The sequence below is a fragment of the Saimiri boliviensis genome, chromosome 1, assembly GCF_048565385.1.
Source record: "Saimiri boliviensis isolate mSaiBol1 chromosome 1, mSaiBol1.pri, whole genome shotgun sequence".
Taxonomy (NCBI): domain Eukaryota; kingdom Metazoa; phylum Chordata; class Mammalia; order Primates; family Cebidae; genus Saimiri; species Saimiri boliviensis.
In genome coordinates this window covers 252,283,485-252,298,876 of record NC_133449.1, presented here as the reverse complement: position 1 = coordinate 252,298,876, position 15,392 = coordinate 252,283,485, and the positions used below count along the sequence as shown (strand labels likewise).

The 15,392-nt window shown below is 53.9% G+C and overlaps 2 protein-coding genes across 2 annotated transcripts; both read right to left on the bottom strand.

Annotated features, from left to right (window-relative positions):
* Window positions 1-641: 641 nt before the first annotated feature.
* On the bottom strand, window positions 642-7,824 carry MCIDAS (multiciliate differentiation and DNA synthesis associated cell cycle protein). The gene is made up of 7 exons (XM_003925854.4): window positions 7,705-7,824; window positions 7,521-7,617; window positions 7,263-7,354; window positions 3,414-3,486; window positions 2,651-2,874; window positions 1,492-1,602; window positions 642-1,267 (listed from the first exon to the last, which is right to left on the bottom strand). Exons 1-7 carry the CDS (start codon window positions 7,822-7,824, stop codon window positions 827-829), a joined length of 1,158 nt encoding a protein of 385 aa, XP_003925903.2. The 3' UTR covers window positions 642-826.
* A 3,790-nt stretch (window positions 7,825-11,614) lies between these two features.
* On the bottom strand, window positions 11,615-14,047 carry CCNO (cyclin O). The gene is made up of 3 exons (XM_003925853.3): window positions 13,583-14,047; window positions 12,803-12,988; window positions 11,615-12,323 (listed from the first exon to the last, which is right to left on the bottom strand). The coding sequence occupies exons 1-3, from the start codon at window positions 13,961-13,963 to the stop codon at window positions 11,838-11,840; spliced, it is 1,053 nt and encodes a 350-aa protein (XP_003925902.1). The 5' UTR covers window positions 13,964-14,047; the 3' UTR covers window positions 11,615-11,837.
* Between the last annotated feature and the right edge of the window lie 1,345 nt (window positions 14,048-15,392).

Genomic DNA, 15,392 nt, shown 5'->3' with positions numbered 1-15,392 from the left:
TTGATTTCTGGCAAAAAATGGGAACACTTTTTTATGTGGTATATGCTATTTTCTTAAAACAATGTATATTTCTCATTAATAATGTTCGCTTTTTAGGTGGTTATTCAGTTTGCACAAATAGAACTGTACGGATAATGAATATAAACCTTTACCATAAATCTTCTAAATTATGCGAATGATCATTACAAACAAGTGTGTTTAGCATCAATTTTGTTAATAGCCCATCGCCTCTGAGAATCTGCCTTTTCCTAAGACAACTGTTTAGGTTACCTCTCCCAATTTCATATTTTGGCCGCCAAAATAAAAGTTTTCAATAGTAACAAAATTAGCTGTCCTTCTAGGACTGAGGGAAGTTGAGTGATGCATAAAAACATTCACTCAGAAACCAGGCTTCTGGGCCTAGAGTCCTTAAGTGACAAGTGAAAGTGATTGAAATGTTCCAGTGTTTCCCATTGTAGGAAATTACTTAACCTTTTAGAGCCTCCTTTTCCTTCTTATAAAGCTAGGGCATTATATAATTATAGAAGTAGCTATGGTTTCTAAATCCCCCCCGGCTCTAAAAATACATAATTCAAAGCTGCTAAAAATAAATACCTTTAAAATTGGCTGTGACACATGTGACATACGCATATATACACAGTTTCACTGTGACAAGGGGAGGGACTATACAATGTTTTGTGGAAGTTTACAGTGCATCGGTATCAAGATGTTTTTCTTCCCGAAAAATTGTTTCAGGGTGGCATTCAGCCTGAAGGGAGAGTTCTGGGAAACCTTCAGGCACTTTCGTGCAAACACAGGGCAGTGTTTTGGGAGACCACATCACAGCTCAACTGGGGACCCAGCGAAACTTGTAACCCCCGTTGGCTGTTCTGATGGTGAAGGCATTGCCCTGGGGGAAGGCGAGGGTTCGGATGGTGCTGTGGCTGCGGATGGGGGTACTGAAGGAGCCGCCCTCCTCCAGCTCACTGTGGCTCAGGTTCAACGTGCTCCGGCTGCAGTCGGTGCGCAGCCCCCGGAAAGCGCCGTGCAGGTTCCCAGGCCTGCTGTCCATGTTCACGGACTCTGGCTGCAGTCGGGGCCGCTTGGGATCACGGCTGTGCAGGGCTTCATCGCAGCGCTCGGAAATCTCCCTCAGGATGGCATCCACTTCCGCGCAATCCTCCCCCGCGGCGCTGACCAGCTCCTCCAGGCTTCTTTTGGCCTTCGCCTTAAGCAGGAAGGGCTCAGCCGCCGCCTCACAATCCCGGGACTGTGTGATCATCAGCTTCTACGAAAGACGGGGAAGAGCGCCGCCCTGGGGCCTGCCGGACCCGCCGGGGTCGGGGCGCGCGAAAGGTGACCTGGGCGCGCTTTGCACCAGACACCCAGCGGTCCTCTCCTCTCCCGGGTCCCCGCCGGGTCCCAACACTGGGAGCAGAGTCGGGGGCGGGGATGCACTGAACAGTTCAGTTCCGATGTCCTGCAGTTCCCACACGCCCCAGCCCCACTTACATCCAGCACCGAGGCCAGGTGCCGGGTTCGGCTAGCGAGTTCCTTCAGCTGCACATTCCGCTCCTTGAGCGAGGCGATCTCCTCCTGTTTCTGGGTCAGCGTCACGTGCAGCTGCAGGAGGGGACCCAAACATTCAGGGGTAAGCACTGTGCTGGGTCGAGTCTGCGTATCTGGCATGAATCAAACCCAGATCCTGACGTCTCATCAGGAACTGAGGACACGTGGGTATTTACGCTAGTGAAAATAATAATCAATTTCCTTTTTTTTCCCCTTAAAACAAAGCACTTGGACAAAATGTATCTCCATTAATCCTCAGTGTAGCGTGCTGATTAAGAGTACTGACTTGGGCAGGTCTAGGTTCTGTCACTGAAGTTCAACAATCCTATGTCTCGATTTCCTTGTCAAAAGGGGCTAGGAAGAGTATTTAGCTCAATGATTGTGAGAATTGAGAAGAGAAAGCATAAATCGTTAAGTACAGGGCCAGGCACATAGAAAGCCTTCAATAAATATTGGTGTCTCTATACCAAATCTGGCAGGCACTATGCAATATATATATGTAACACAACTGCACTTGTACCTCTAAATCTCCCCAAAATTAAACAATGTTTAAAAATAAATAAAATGGCCTGGTGCAATGGTTAACGCCTGTAATCCCAGCACTTTGGGAGGTCGAGGCAGGCAGATCACCTGAGGTCAGGAGTTCAAGACTAGCCTGGCCAACATGGTGAAACCTTATTTCTACTAAAAATACAAAAATTAGCCAAGTGTGGTAGCACACGCCTGTAATTCCAGCTACTTGGGAGGCTGAGGCACGAGAATCACTTGAGACTGGGAGATGGAGGTTGTAGTGAGCCAAGATTGAGCCGCTGAGCTCCGGCCTGGGCGACAGAGTGAGACTCTGTCTCAAAATAAATAAACAAACAAATCCATCAATCAAAAATTAAATTAATAAAATAAAAATCAGGTGGGGTAGGATTATTCCCACTTAATGAAGCTGGAAAGAGGTGGAGCCACCAGAGCAATGGCAGCTATGCGAACCACCAGCCAGTCTACTGGTTCCGACTCATGGGACCTCATTCTTGCCCTTGCAACCCCCACTGCCACCCTCTATACTCTGTCCCTGCCCCAGGATTCCTGGTCGCCAGGCCAGTGTCCCTACTTGATTGTTCTCAACAAGCGCGTCTCCCAGTGCTCTCTGGTTCTGGTCTGCCACCTCCTTCCAGTACTGCTCAGGCAGGGGCACGTCTGGAGGGTGCAGCGGTGGTGACTGCAAGGCCCGTGGGTCCAGTGGCGGGGAGAGGCAGGGCCCGAATGGTGATATGTCGCAAGGAGAGAAGGGGAAGTCTCCGCTGGCCAGGGTAGGTGACATCATAGAGGATGAATCTGGAGAAGAGCGGGAGCTGGATTTGCAGCCTCAAACTCATGCCCAGCTAGTTACAGCAGCAAAATGCACTCTGGGTGTAGGGTTTATGTAGAGATTTTCTTTTAATTATTAAATTAGGTACCCCTTACTCCTAAACGCCTGATTACCAGGCCCTTCCTGATGGCCTGTACATACACAGCAGGCATCCAAAATATGCCTGTTAAGTTTACAATCAAGAAAACTTCCCTGGGCCTTTAGTCACACAGGCCTTCTATCCTCTGCATGCTCGTCATGCAACCTCCCCAGCCACATCACAGCATAGTGCTCCGTCTCCCAGAACTCACAACGACCCCTGCTATGTTGATCCAACGATTCGACTTATTCACTGGGGGAGAGAAATGTCCTACATATGGAAAAGCCTGACTATTTGATGAGTTGCTGGAGAGTCACTGACAGTTGACTGGGTTTGCCACCGTCAGGACCACGAAATCTGAACTAGTCTGATTTGGGAGTGAGAGACACCTCCGCTGTTATTTAACTGCCAGGAAATTGCACTTGCCTGCAATGAGATCATCCACTGTGTCTCTGAAATCCCGCAGATCGAAGTCCGCTTCCGTTTGGAGGGAATGGTTCTGAAACAAACCAGAGGTGTACACTGGTTAACGAACCTGGCGGGTCCGGAACTCTTCCAAGACCGACAGACCCCGTCCGAGGCTCGGCAGCGGGTCTGCGCGCACTCACGTCGGCAGCCCAGTCTCCTACCCGAAAATTCAAGCCCCCTCGTAGAGAGTGAACCCGACAGACTCACACTGCTGCGGTGGGGAGCGGGACACCGGGGCTGGGGAGGGGGAGCCCCTGCAGGGCGCGGAAACCGAGAGCAGCGGCAGACGTCGGTCCTTCCGCGGGCGGGGCGGGGGCCCAGTGCGGGCTCCGGCAGCCGAGTGGCCCGCCACCCACCAACCCGCCAAGCAGCCGCCTGCGTGCGGCCCGGCGGTTCCCCGTGCACCCGCGAAATTTCAACTCTGATTCATCAGCCACGCGCCACCGAGCCGCCGCTCTAGGAGCAGAACACGGCTTGAACACCGGCTCTTTCCACCCAAGACCTGACAGCTTGCAGGGGCCTCCAGAGCAGTAATTTGAGGCCGCGTTTCCCCGCAAAGGCTCGGCCCCAGCTAACCACCCCACCCCCGCAACCGAGCGGGAAGTAGGCTGTGATTTGCGGGGCCAGAGAAATATGGGAAATGCTTTCTGTTCTGTGCACAGCTGGTGTGGCCTCCATTGCTCTTTTCAGTTTCCCAAAAAGTTGGGATTAGACTTTTCTCATACAGCCAGTGCACCTCCAACATCTTGAACTGTACTCTCGCTGCCTCTTGCAAGGTGTCTGGGTGTGTGAGGGGAAAGGAGACCCCGAGGGGCCGAAGGAGCAGGGACCTTTTTTGTTCCCTTAATTCGTGGACACTTAGAGTTGATTAAAAAAACACTTTTACACAGCCTCTCAGTTCATCCTCACACCAGTGTGGAAGCAGGCGAGGCCTGGAAAGTGATTCCTCTTTGAGGAAGAATCTGAAGCTCAGAGAGCTACCCAGAGTCACTCAGCTCTGAAGTAGTGGAATGGGGTCTCCTGCCTCCATACTTCATTTCTTTCTTTTCTCTCTTTCTTCTTTTCTCCTTCCTTCCTTTCCTTCCTTCCTTCTTTTCTTTCTTTCTTTATCTTTCTTTCTTTGACAGAGTTTCACTCTTGTTGCCCAGGCTGGAGTGCAATGGCGCAATCTCGGCTCACTGCAACCTCCACCTCCCGGGTTCTAGCGATTCTCCTGCTTCAGCCTCCCTAGTAGTTGAGATTACAGGCGCCCGCTACCATGCCCAGCTAATTTTTTGTATTTTTAGTAGAGACGGGGTTTCACTATGTTGGCCGGGCTGGTCTCGAACCCTGACCTCAGGCAATCCACCTGCCTCAGCCTCCCAAAGTGCTGGGATTACAGGAGTGAGCCACTGCACCCAGCTGCTTTTCTCTCTTTTTAGGAAAGCTGGCTTCCACCGAAGACAGCACTGGGAAGGGGACAGGAGTCTCAAGGGCCATGGTATGAGAAGATGCATCCAATAGCCCACCAGAAAGACCTGTCCTACTGAATGCACTGTTGATTCATTCTTTTGTGCTCCTCATACTGTTCTCCCAAAAGAGAGAGTTCTTCTTTACTATTCAAATATTTCTGGGAAGAGGAACTTACTCTGGAACTAACTTCAAAGAATGTATAAGTATCAGTTTTCTTTCTGTTGGGAGGAAAGAGTCAAGTAGGGCGGCCTCTACCACCTCTGTCACTAGTTGAGACTATAAGGGAAAGGAGATGAGAAAGGAAGGGCTGAGGGCCCCACACAAGTCCTGGAGCATGAGTTCTGCCCTGGTTGAAGGGGCTTATTCTTCAAGGACTGGAAGGTCTCCTCCTGAGTAGGGATTTGAGAAAAGTCTCATGGGGAGACTGGAGGCCAATTCAGGAACTGGGGCCCTGGAAATGCTACCTCTTATGCCAATCCAGGCTTTGGCCCATTGTGAACCTCAAACATTTCTAGAGCACTTCCTCTCTCTGTCCACCTTCCCCAGCAGGACAGGAATGGGGGAGATGTGATCTGCGTGTCCCTGGGTTCTCCCTGGGCGTTCCTCCCCAAGGGGCCTCTTTCCTCTGAACCAGCTCTGTCTTCCCTGGAAAAATCCTGGATTTTTTGGGGGTCCACCTGATGTGAGCTCTGTTCTTGAAACTTCGAGGCTGGGTATGGTGGCTCACGCCTGTAATCTCAGCACTTTGAGAGGCTGAGGCTGGCAGATCGTTTGAGCACAGGAGTTCAAGACCAGCCTGGGCAACATGGCAAATCCCCATCTGTACGAAAAATACAAAGAAACAAGAAACTAGCTGGCTGTGGTGGTGTGTGCCTGTAGTCCTGGCTAGTTGGGAGGCTGAGGTGAGAGGATCACCTGAGCCTGGGAGGTCCAGGCTACAGTGAGCCATGATCATGTCACTGTACTCCAGCCTGGGTGACAGAGTGAGACCTTGTCTCAAAAATAGAAAAAGAAAAGAAATGAAACTTTGAATTCTACTGACACAAATAGATAAATCTGGCATTTCTCCAACTACAAGAGCAAGGGAAAAAAATGACTAACAAAGAGCATGATGCCAAATTTAAAATCTATATACTTAAGCAAACATTCAACAAGAGCTGCTTGGGTTTTGTTACTTGCACAATCAACATGTTGGGGTAAGGGAGTAGGTCTCTGGGTCAGCTGGAAGATGCTCAGGCATTATCTTTCCTTATTCGATCATCCAGATCTAAAAACAACAATTAAATGGCCTCGGCAGTGCAATGCCCACTCCCAACTCTTGCCTTAACAATCTCTGCTCTCAGCGGCCACCTACATTGAGTCTCCCTGGGCTCTACCCCAAGGTTCTAAGAGGTCCTTGGAGGAGGACTGAGAAGCTTTGCTCCACTACCATTTCCAGTTCTGGGAGGTGGTCAAGTCTCTGCAGAGTTCTGTACTGGGCCTGTCTGCAGACCCCAGACCTATTGCCAGGAAGCTGGAACTGGCACTCTTCCTGGGAGTTGCATCTGGTTAAGACTCCTGTCCACCTGGGCACTTCACGTCCCACCCATAAGCCCGGCTTCTGGCCTCCCAGACACCAGTGCTGGGAGACTCCTTCCTCTGCTGTCAGCACCGGCAAGTGGTGGAAGTGGGATGGGAGTAAGAAGACAGGTTCTGTGGGAAAGAAAAAAGTCGAGTGCCTTTTTGCCCCATCAAGGCAAGTGACTAGAGCTTTTACGAGGGCTGAACAGGACTTTGAAAAAGTGCCCAACTGCTGAAAGATCATCTCTACAGAGGGGAACATTTTCAGCAAGATTACTTCGAGTCCTTTGTCCTTCTTCCTGCTTCTCCCCACTGTAAATTCTCTTACTCTTTTCCGGTCTTGATAAAGAAGTTATCCATCAACCTCCACTCTTCTTACATACCCACGGAATGATAATGGCCAGGAAGCGGGTGTTGGGAGAACTGACAGGACATGCAACAGGTGCCCAGAGAGCAACTTTGCTCCCACCCACCCGCCTGGTCTCTCAGTGCGCAATCTTGTCACAGATCCGAGGAGTAGATAGGGCGGGGAATAGCAAGGGAGGCCTCCAGGTGAGCCCCACTGTACCAAGTTGGTCAAAACAGCTCCGGTGGATATGTGGCCTTCATAACATGCTAGGAGAGAAGCAGAAGTTCTGATCTGGGAGGCACAGGTGCCTGCACGACGCTTCCCCTCACCAGCTGAACGTGCCTGCGCTCCCAACCCGAGAGGAGCTTTAAGGGAATTAAAACCACCACCCCGAGTAGGGTTTGGGCTGCGTGAAACCGGGAGGCTCCACCAGAGGCGGGAGGTACCTGCGATGCGGCTAGGTCACCACCAGGCGGCGCGTCGGACCCGAGTAGCGAAGAGCAGTCCGCGAGGTCCTGCAGGTCTATGGTGGTGAGGGCTGCGCGGGGAGACCGGGAGACACGCGCCGGGCGGCCCCTGAGCCTCTCCGCCAGGCTCGCTGCTAGGACGTCAAAGCCCGGAGGAGAGAATGTCCTCCGAGCCATGCGCGCCGCACCCTCCCGGCGAGGGAAACCCGAGGGGTAGGCGTGTGCCACGGGGCTCACCTGGCAGCGCAGTGGGCCCGGCGTCTGGGGGATCCTCGTACACGGACACCGGGCTCCCGCCTGTGCATCCCGGGAAGAACTTCCGCGGAGGAGCGAACTGGCCGGGCACACAAACGTTGAACGCGGGTCAGCCCTCGGGGCACGGAGCGCGCAGACCCCGCCCGGCCCGAATCAACCGCCCCACCTTCCTTTCCGGCTTCCCGGTCTTGCAGAGCAGCGCCCGGCCAGGCAGCGCCAGCATCCTGTTGGGGCAGATGCTGTCGAAGGCCCGGCGGCCGGCCGCGCCGCCCCCGCACGCCTGCATCCTGCCTCCTTCCTCCTGCCTCCCAGCGCCGACTGCTCGGAGGCGGCGGTCCGAAGCCGGCCGGAGGTTGGGGCAGGCGCGTGGCTGGGGAGGAGCGGAGTGGCGGCCGAGGAGGTGCGGAGAGAGGGCGGGGGAGGGGAAGGACCGCCGAGCGGGAGGGGTGGCTCGCGCCTGAGCGCCAGAGGTGGCGCCTTCAGCCCGGGACAATCTGCGCGCGGGCGGAGGCGTTAAACCCAACCTGGCAACCCGGCTTCCCCCGGGAGCCGCCAGCGCGGGGCCCGGGCCCGCCAGCGCCCTTTCCGCGAGCGTTGGCGCTGCTGCCTCCCGGCCGCGCCAGGCGGAGACAGAGAGGAGGGGCTGGCGAGCGCCGGTCTCCCTCGCCTTGGGTGCTGTCTTCCCGCTTACCGACAGCGGGAATGGCAAAGTTAACGATTATTTCCTTTTCTTCCCACTCCAGCCACAGGCACAAAATAAACGTGGAATGACACCTGCCAGCGCTAGACTCCGGCCTTTGCGCTCCCTGCAGGATTTAGTAAGGATGTGGAATACCGTCAGGGACGCCCTGGAACAGCCCCCTGATTACAGAAGCCCCTTCCCGCAGACCTGAACAGTGTCCCGGGTCCTGACTCACGGACTTCTACAGGGTCTCTTTTGGCCTGAGGCCAACAGCCCCGGCCCGCTCCCCCAGCCCCGCAATTTTCTCGGCAGTGGCGAGTGAGCACAGCCTTTAAAAGACGGTTCGTTCAGAAAAAGTGACAATACGAACCCTCCTCCACTTTCTGAAAACGCCACAGTGGACAGTCCCGAATCCCCGAAAACCCTGGCCCTGTCCCTCCTAGTGGTTTCAGCGGCACATTGCAACGTTTGGCTGGTCTCTTCGCAGTCGTAGTTGCCATTCCCAACCCGACACCTCTCCAAGGAATGGACATTTTCCTGAGTCCGAGGCATCTCCCAGGGAGGGGCATCCTCAGGTGAAGGGACCTTTCTCAGGACCACTCATATTCATCCAATTTGAAGTCATCTGAACTTGGAATCTTTGTTTACCGACCCCCGCCCCCGTATTTGGGCACCTTGTTTTCCTTTTATACCTAGTAGTAGTGAAAGAGCCTCTTTAACCTGCCATCGTCCTCTTATTTGCACCCAGTATCTGGAGTAAGAAATAAGATCCCCTAACAGCCCAGGAAGGTAACCCAATGGTAGAGCTGGAATAGACTGAGAGACCCTCTGACCCACGTCAGATGCAGAAACTAAAGTGAGGTGAGGTCAACCAGCTAGAGTTGGTGTGGCATGGCTGCTGGTGAGGAGCTCTGGCTTCAGGATCAGAGTGCCCGAGGACCAGGTCGATGAGCCCTGGGTCTTTAGGAGAAAAAAAGTTACACTTGCCTCAATAGAGTTGCTATGAAGATGAGTGAGATTATTTATGTAGAGAAACTGGTGCTTAGTAGGGGTAAATTAGTGATTTTTTGAAAAGCCTTTTCAACTTTATTTCCAGCTTCCCACAGCCTGATCCTAGCTCTGTCTCCTGTTTCTCTGGTTCCTGAGTAGCACAACCACCAGACAGTTCATCTCCATTCCCATCCTCGCTCACTTTCCAGTCTTTAAAATGGGTAGGGATGCTCTTAGCTGAGTTTTGGGGAGATCTCTACACATGCAGGTCATCGCAATATTTCCAGGATAGGCCCATTGTCCAAATATTTGTCAATGAGTTCTAAGTTGTGGTAGAAAAAAAAAAAGGGGCATCGTACATGATCTGTTGTAACAGGAACTGGAATAGCATGATTATATGACTCCTAGTCTGGATGATTCTGGAACCAGTAACCCATAGCAATCTTGGCTGATTAATGGAGCAGATTCTGGCGAAGACAACTCCCTCCAAAGTTACTCTTTTGCCTGGGGGCCAGACCCCAACCCCTTGCAATGAAGCAGAGGGCCTTAATACTTTGTGACTTGAAACAGGTGATATGATCTTCCTCCTCCTTTTTCACCATCACAGAGCATCTTTTACACAAATAGCTTGGGGATCACCACTTCCTTTTTCCAGAGCCAAGGAGGAGGAAGTTCCTAGAGAGCTTAGCCTAGCAATATGTCACAAGAGGCATCCAAGAGGTCTAGAGTAAGGCATCGCTGACTCTGAGAACACTTGAAAGACACTTCGAGAGAAGTGCAAAGAAGTTTCTCTAAATTTCCTATGACTTTGTTTGCTTTTTATTTGTATTTGTCATACATTTTGATTTATTCTAGGTGCAGGGGAACATGCCACATTTTCCCCCAAAAAATTAGGACTTTTTTCAACCATACCAAAAATTTGAAAATACAATGAACAAACCGTATGTTCACCGCCCACCCAAATTGTTACTTTCCCATATTTGTTCTCTGTTGCTTTGCGCCAAGTTTTTCTGCAAAGCTCCTCTCCTCCCATCACTGTGCAGGTTACCACTAGCCTTTATTTCTCAAGGGCTTTCCGTGTGCCAGGACCTGTGCTGGGGGATCAGTAAGGAGTATCTCATTAGAGCTATACTTCCGCCCTACTAAATAGGCGCTATTGCTAGTCCCATTTTTATAGCTGAGACATAGGCATAGATATGTGACTTGCTCAAGGTCACCTGGCAAATTGGATCCAGAGCCCACTTGTTGAATCACTACTTTATACCTCCTCATAACACATAAGCTTAATATCATTTAAGCTTCTCAATCTCATTTAGGCTTACAACAACCTTGGTTTCAATTGTAGAGCTGAGAGAGGATATGAAATTTGCTAGAGGTGACAAGAGTTGAGAGATTTGGTGACTGCATCAGATTCATGACAGTGAGACTGAAGATAATATGACAGCTGTAGAGCTAAAACTCCAGCAAACCTGTCTCATTTCTCAACTCAGTTTTCTCTAAATCTATAAAATGATTCCTGTAACGTGACTGAGGTGTGCACTGTGCTGGCTCTCCAGATATGTTCTCTGTAGGCCCTACTCAATGGGGAGCACTGAGTAAATAACTGTCTGCCACCTATCTCAAGAAGAGCGTTTTGGAGAATTACCAGAAACCTGTACGTTGGGGACATTTAGTAGTGCTGCTAAGAGTGGGACTCTAGACTCAGATCCTGGCTACTCCACTGTTGTTTAATGGCTCTGTGCTCTAGTGTCCTCTGAAAAATGGGATAATAGACTCTGCTTTATAGAGTTGCTGGAAAAATGAAATAAATTCTGAACATAGTACCTAATACGTAGCACTCAATATAGCCATTGTGACTATTATGCCAGTTATCTTGGGCACCATGTGGTAGCATGAACAGTTAAACCATATGATTGCAGGGTAAATGGGTTTGACCTGCAATGGCCATGACCAGTCACAGCCTTGGTTTTCAACATGCTCCAGTTGAACACAGGATTCTCCATGCCTGGATATTGCTTGCTTTCCCCCACCTCTGCTAGTGTGCCTGTGTGGCCCCCAAAGCTTCCCAGCTTCACGTCTGCCTCACTAGCAAGTGCAGTCATTGGACAGCATAGAGGTTCTATTCTGTCTCACACTACACTGCACTCACCGTACCCTTTTGGACTCTGTAGGGCACAGTCCCTAGTCTCTTGACATGAGGGTCACAGGACCCAAGCCATCAGGTGATCCTAACTCCACTAATCTCTGGAATTTAGTATCCAGGACCTCACCTGACCTGGTGTTTCCACAGAGATGCCAACTACAGAGTGGACCCAGAGGGAAGGTAAAATCCCTCAAACAATGCCAACCACCCCATTCCTGAGCTGAATTCACCTTCCCTCCCCACAGACAGACATTTGCAGGATTTAGACAAACCACAACTGTTTATTGGGGAAAGACTCAGCTCCCTCGTGTGCTCGCTGCAAAATAAATAAAATACCAGATGCTACTATCACACACTATTTACAACCTGCAGCTGACCAAGCAGGCCCTGAAGCCTACTCTGTAAACCAATATTACACTCTTCTGAGGCTATGGGAGAGGTCCAGTGACTGGGCCAGGAACTAAAAGGAAACCAAGAGTCTGTTTTATTTCGAGCTCAGGGACAGGCTGCACTTCTCGCAGATCCGAACAGGCAGCATGTGAGTAAGGGAAGTACTGTTTATGGCCACCAGCAGCTGCAGCTTGCCCAGGCAGTCCTGCAGCGCCGCCTCCGGGTGCTCGCCCAGGCGCAAGTCCACCGGACGCGGGACCCGAAGCATGCGGTCGGCCAGCGCCAAGCAGCAGATCGCCAGCAGGGAGGGGGAGTAGCTGGTGAAGGCATAGTCGGCCAGACTCAGCTCGGCCACCCCGCGCGCCAGGGCTTGCGCTTCCAGAGCTTCGGAGACCTCAGCCTGCCCCGCCTCCACACGAGCGTGCGTGAAATGCTCTAGGAAGAAGCTAATGGTGGGCGCACCCAGGCTGAAGTGTAGCTTGTGCAGCACGATGCACTCGAGGTTGCAGAGCTGCTGCCGGGAGAAGGCGCCGCAGCACAGGGCCAGGAGCTGCTTCACGCGCGGCGGGTGCACCTCCACCTGCAACACAGGGCACATTCGACCTACCTTGCGGCTTCCCGGCCCGAGGCCCATCCCAGTCTAAAACCCGGGACTTTCCCCATCCCTTCCAGAGGGACAGCAAGGGCTCCGCCTCTCCATTGCTTCCACCTAAGTGACCTGGGGCGTACTTCCAGCGCAGTTCGTCTAACTACTGTCCAACTAAAGAAAAGCTTGGGAAATTTTGAAGGCTTTTTCGGAGACGAGACTAGAGGTGCCACAAAGAGATGTTTGGGACTGACTACAGCTATTAGTATATTAGACTATTTATCTGGGGGCTGAGTGACAGGATCGTTCGTTTGTGGAGGAATTGAGAAGTTAAGGCTGAAGGATATATGCATATGCAAATATCTGCCAAAATACGTTCGGGAACCCAGCACTAAATTGTGTGTGCGCGCTGGAGAGACGCGTGGCCAGGGAGTGGCGGAGAGTTTGCGTCCCCAGATACCGCGTGGAGGTACCTGTTTGCAAGCGATGAGCAAGGAGGTGACCCCGAGCAGCTGGAAGCAGTCTGCAGCCACCGGCGTGGTGGTGAGGAAGCGGTCCAGAGTGTTCACCGTCAGGCACAGCGACTCGAAGGAGAGGCCGAATTGGCGGTGCACCGGGATCAGCCAGCTGAGCAGCTTACAGCGGGATTCCGCCGTCACCTGCCGGGAGGGAGGGGGAGGCGGGCCCGCTGGGCTTAGGGTGGAGAGGGGCTGCGGAAGGGAAGGGCCAGGAAGAGTCTGGGAGCTTCGCCGGAGAGAGGCAAGATTTCAGAAAGAGAAACGCAATGGAAACCGGGAAACGCGTGGGCAGCGCGGAGCCGGAACGCCGGGCTTAGGACCTGGCGCTGTGCAGAGTGCGTGGTACACATGACCTCGCGCAATGCGCTCAGCAATTCAAAGGGGAGGGGGTCCATTTTGCAGATGAAGAAAGCAGCTTAGAGGGTGTGAAATAACTTGCCCGAGGTCGGTAGGAGTCCAGACTAAACCTGGAAATGAATTCCTCTCACTCTACCGTGCCCCACTAGCCAGATCGAAGACGTGGGGCAAGTCCCTCCAGCCGTCTACGCCCCACTTTTCTTCATCTGTAAAATGAGGTCGGTGACCCGCCCCACCGCGGCCCCTTCTGCTTCGACTGCGGGCGGGAGCCGGGCTGGCGCGGGCCCAGGCGCCCGGAGGGTCAACCCAGCAGGAGAGGAGGCAGCCTGGGACAGGAGGGAGAGCGGCGGCGGGGAGCTGGCTCTACCGGCACCTCACTTGTGGCTGCCGCGCCAGCGCCTCCCGCGGGTGGAAGTGGCTCTCCTGCGCCTTGCGGAAGGCGTAGCAGCTCTGGCCGTAGTCGCGGAAGGTCTGTAGATCTAGCTGGGCCGGAGGCTGGGCCGGGCCGGGCAGGGGGCTACCGCCCCGCGCCGCCGAGGGCGTGTCTGCGCCGTCCGAGCTGGAGCTGGGGGACTCGAACAGGTCGCAAATGCCGGAGTCTCCCGGGAGCGGGCACGGGTTCAGGGGCTGTAGCGGCTGCTTCCTCCGGAGGCGCGGACGCCTGCTCTTCTTCACCGGGGCGCGGAGGTTCTGGTCGTGGTCCCGCCTCCCCCTCCGGGCGGCGGGGCTCGCGGGGCTGGTGGGACAGGGGGTCACCATGGCGCGGCCTCCTGGCCGCTCTGCTACCTCAACGCCCCGGCTGCGGCGGGCAGCAGACGCGACACGGGAAAGCGCGAAGGGGGCTGGGCCCGGCGGCCGGAGCGGCCCTAAGTACCCCGCCGGCTCCTTCTCTCTACCACACCCCCGGCCTCTCACTGGCTGAGCCCAGAGCGGCCCCGGAGCCGCGATTTTCCGGCAGGAGAACCACTCGCCTCAGGGCGCGGGCAGCGCGTCGCCTCCGCGGCCCGCCAGGGGGAGGGGGAGCTGCAGCGCGCGCGGCGCACCCGCCTTTCGCGCCTGCGACCCGCGTTACCCCGGCAACCAGAGCCCGGGTCGCGGCGGGAGCGCGGCGCGCGGAGTGCGAGTGCGGCTGCGGCGGCGGGCCGGGCCGAGCGGCTCCGCCGCGCCGATAAAAGATTCTCCCAGGGGGCATCTCCCTGTCCTTGGCCAGATGGCCTCGACACGTGCGGGCACCTCTAACCCAGGTCGGTAATTTTGTAAAGGTCTGATACTGAGTTCCAAACGGAAGTCGGGCTAGAATTCTGTCAACACAGGAAAAGTTGTCTTCAGTGACCCGAACAAGCGGTAGTGTTGATTCGGTTGCGTTTGTGGGTTTTGTTTCGGTGGGTGCAGGAGCAGCCAGTGCCCTTCCTTCCGCCGGGCTCGGGGAGCGGAGCGTCGGCAGGGCCGTCTGGGCTGCGGAGTAGATGGGCGCTCCACCAGCCAGCCGCGGCGTCCGCCCTTAACACGAAATGGAAAACTGCCGGATGAACCTCAGTCGGCCATCAAGTCTGCAGGCCGTGGAGACTTTCTCCCGCACGTTCCACCCCAAGCCAAGTAAGCTGGGGCTGCAGCGGTTTAAGGACCTTGTTGGAGAGTTGCATTTCTAGTTTGATCGACTTGCTCACAGCATGTTCCGTTTTAGGTCATTAGCTTCTGGCCTTCTGCCCCGCCGGCAGCACAGTCCTTTCTTGGTTGTTCCCTGCTTCCAGCGTCCTCTCCTTCAGGGTGATAAACTCAGGGACATTAAAGCTGGAATGGGGACGCCCAGGCCGACTGGACGTGGCAGTTTTTTCAAAGCGCCTCGGGTTTAGCCCACAGACTGTCGTCCCGGTAGAAGCAGGAGCCCTTCTCTGGCCTGAGTGAATCTTCCTGAGGGTCTCTGACCCTATAGGAGAAGGGGCTCCAGGAGCACAAGTAGCCTCTAATCAACCTCACAGGCACTGCCTTTCAGCAATGGCAGAAAGCCCAGACACCCTCAGCCCCGGTGAGCTTTCCGGAGGCGCTCTAAGAGGCGACGCTACTGGGTGCCAAACCAAGAGCGAGTTCAGCCACCTAACCTCATTCCAGAAGAAAGCTTACAAATCTACCTACTCAAAGTGCAAGTTTCTGTGTCTGAAAATTTAGTACATAGTGGGATGGTGTCTCC

What these genes read in the sequence shown, in the direction of transcription:
- CCNO (XM_003925853.3), bottom strand. Translation starts at nt 13,963, where the DNA reads ATGGTGACCCCCTGTCCCACCAGCCCCGCGAGCCCCGCCGCCCGGAGG. An exon ending in CGCTGGCGCGGCAGCCACAA is followed by an intron (nt 12,989 to 13,582) that starts GTGAGGTGCCGG and finishes CCCTCCCGGCAG; the next exon opens with GTGACGGCGGAATCCCGCTG. An exon ending in TGCTCATCGCTTGCAAACAG is followed by an intron (nt 12,324 to 12,802) that starts GTACCTCCACGC and finishes CCTGTGTTGCAG; the next exon opens with GTGGAGGTGCACCCGCCGCG.
- MCIDAS (XM_003925854.4), bottom strand. Translation starts at nt 7,824, where the DNA reads ATGCAGGCGTGCGGGGGCGGCGCGGCCGGCCGCCGGGCCTTCGACAGC. An exon ending in AGTGGATGATCTCATTGCAG is followed by an intron (nt 2,875 to 3,413) that starts GCAAGTGCAATT and finishes GCTCTTCTCCAG; the next exon opens with ATTCATCCTCTATGATGTCA. An exon ending in ACCTGGCCTCGGTGCTGGAT is followed by an intron (nt 1,268 to 1,491) that starts GTAAGTGGGGCT and finishes CGTCTTTCGTAG; the next exon opens with AAGCTGATGATCACACAGTC.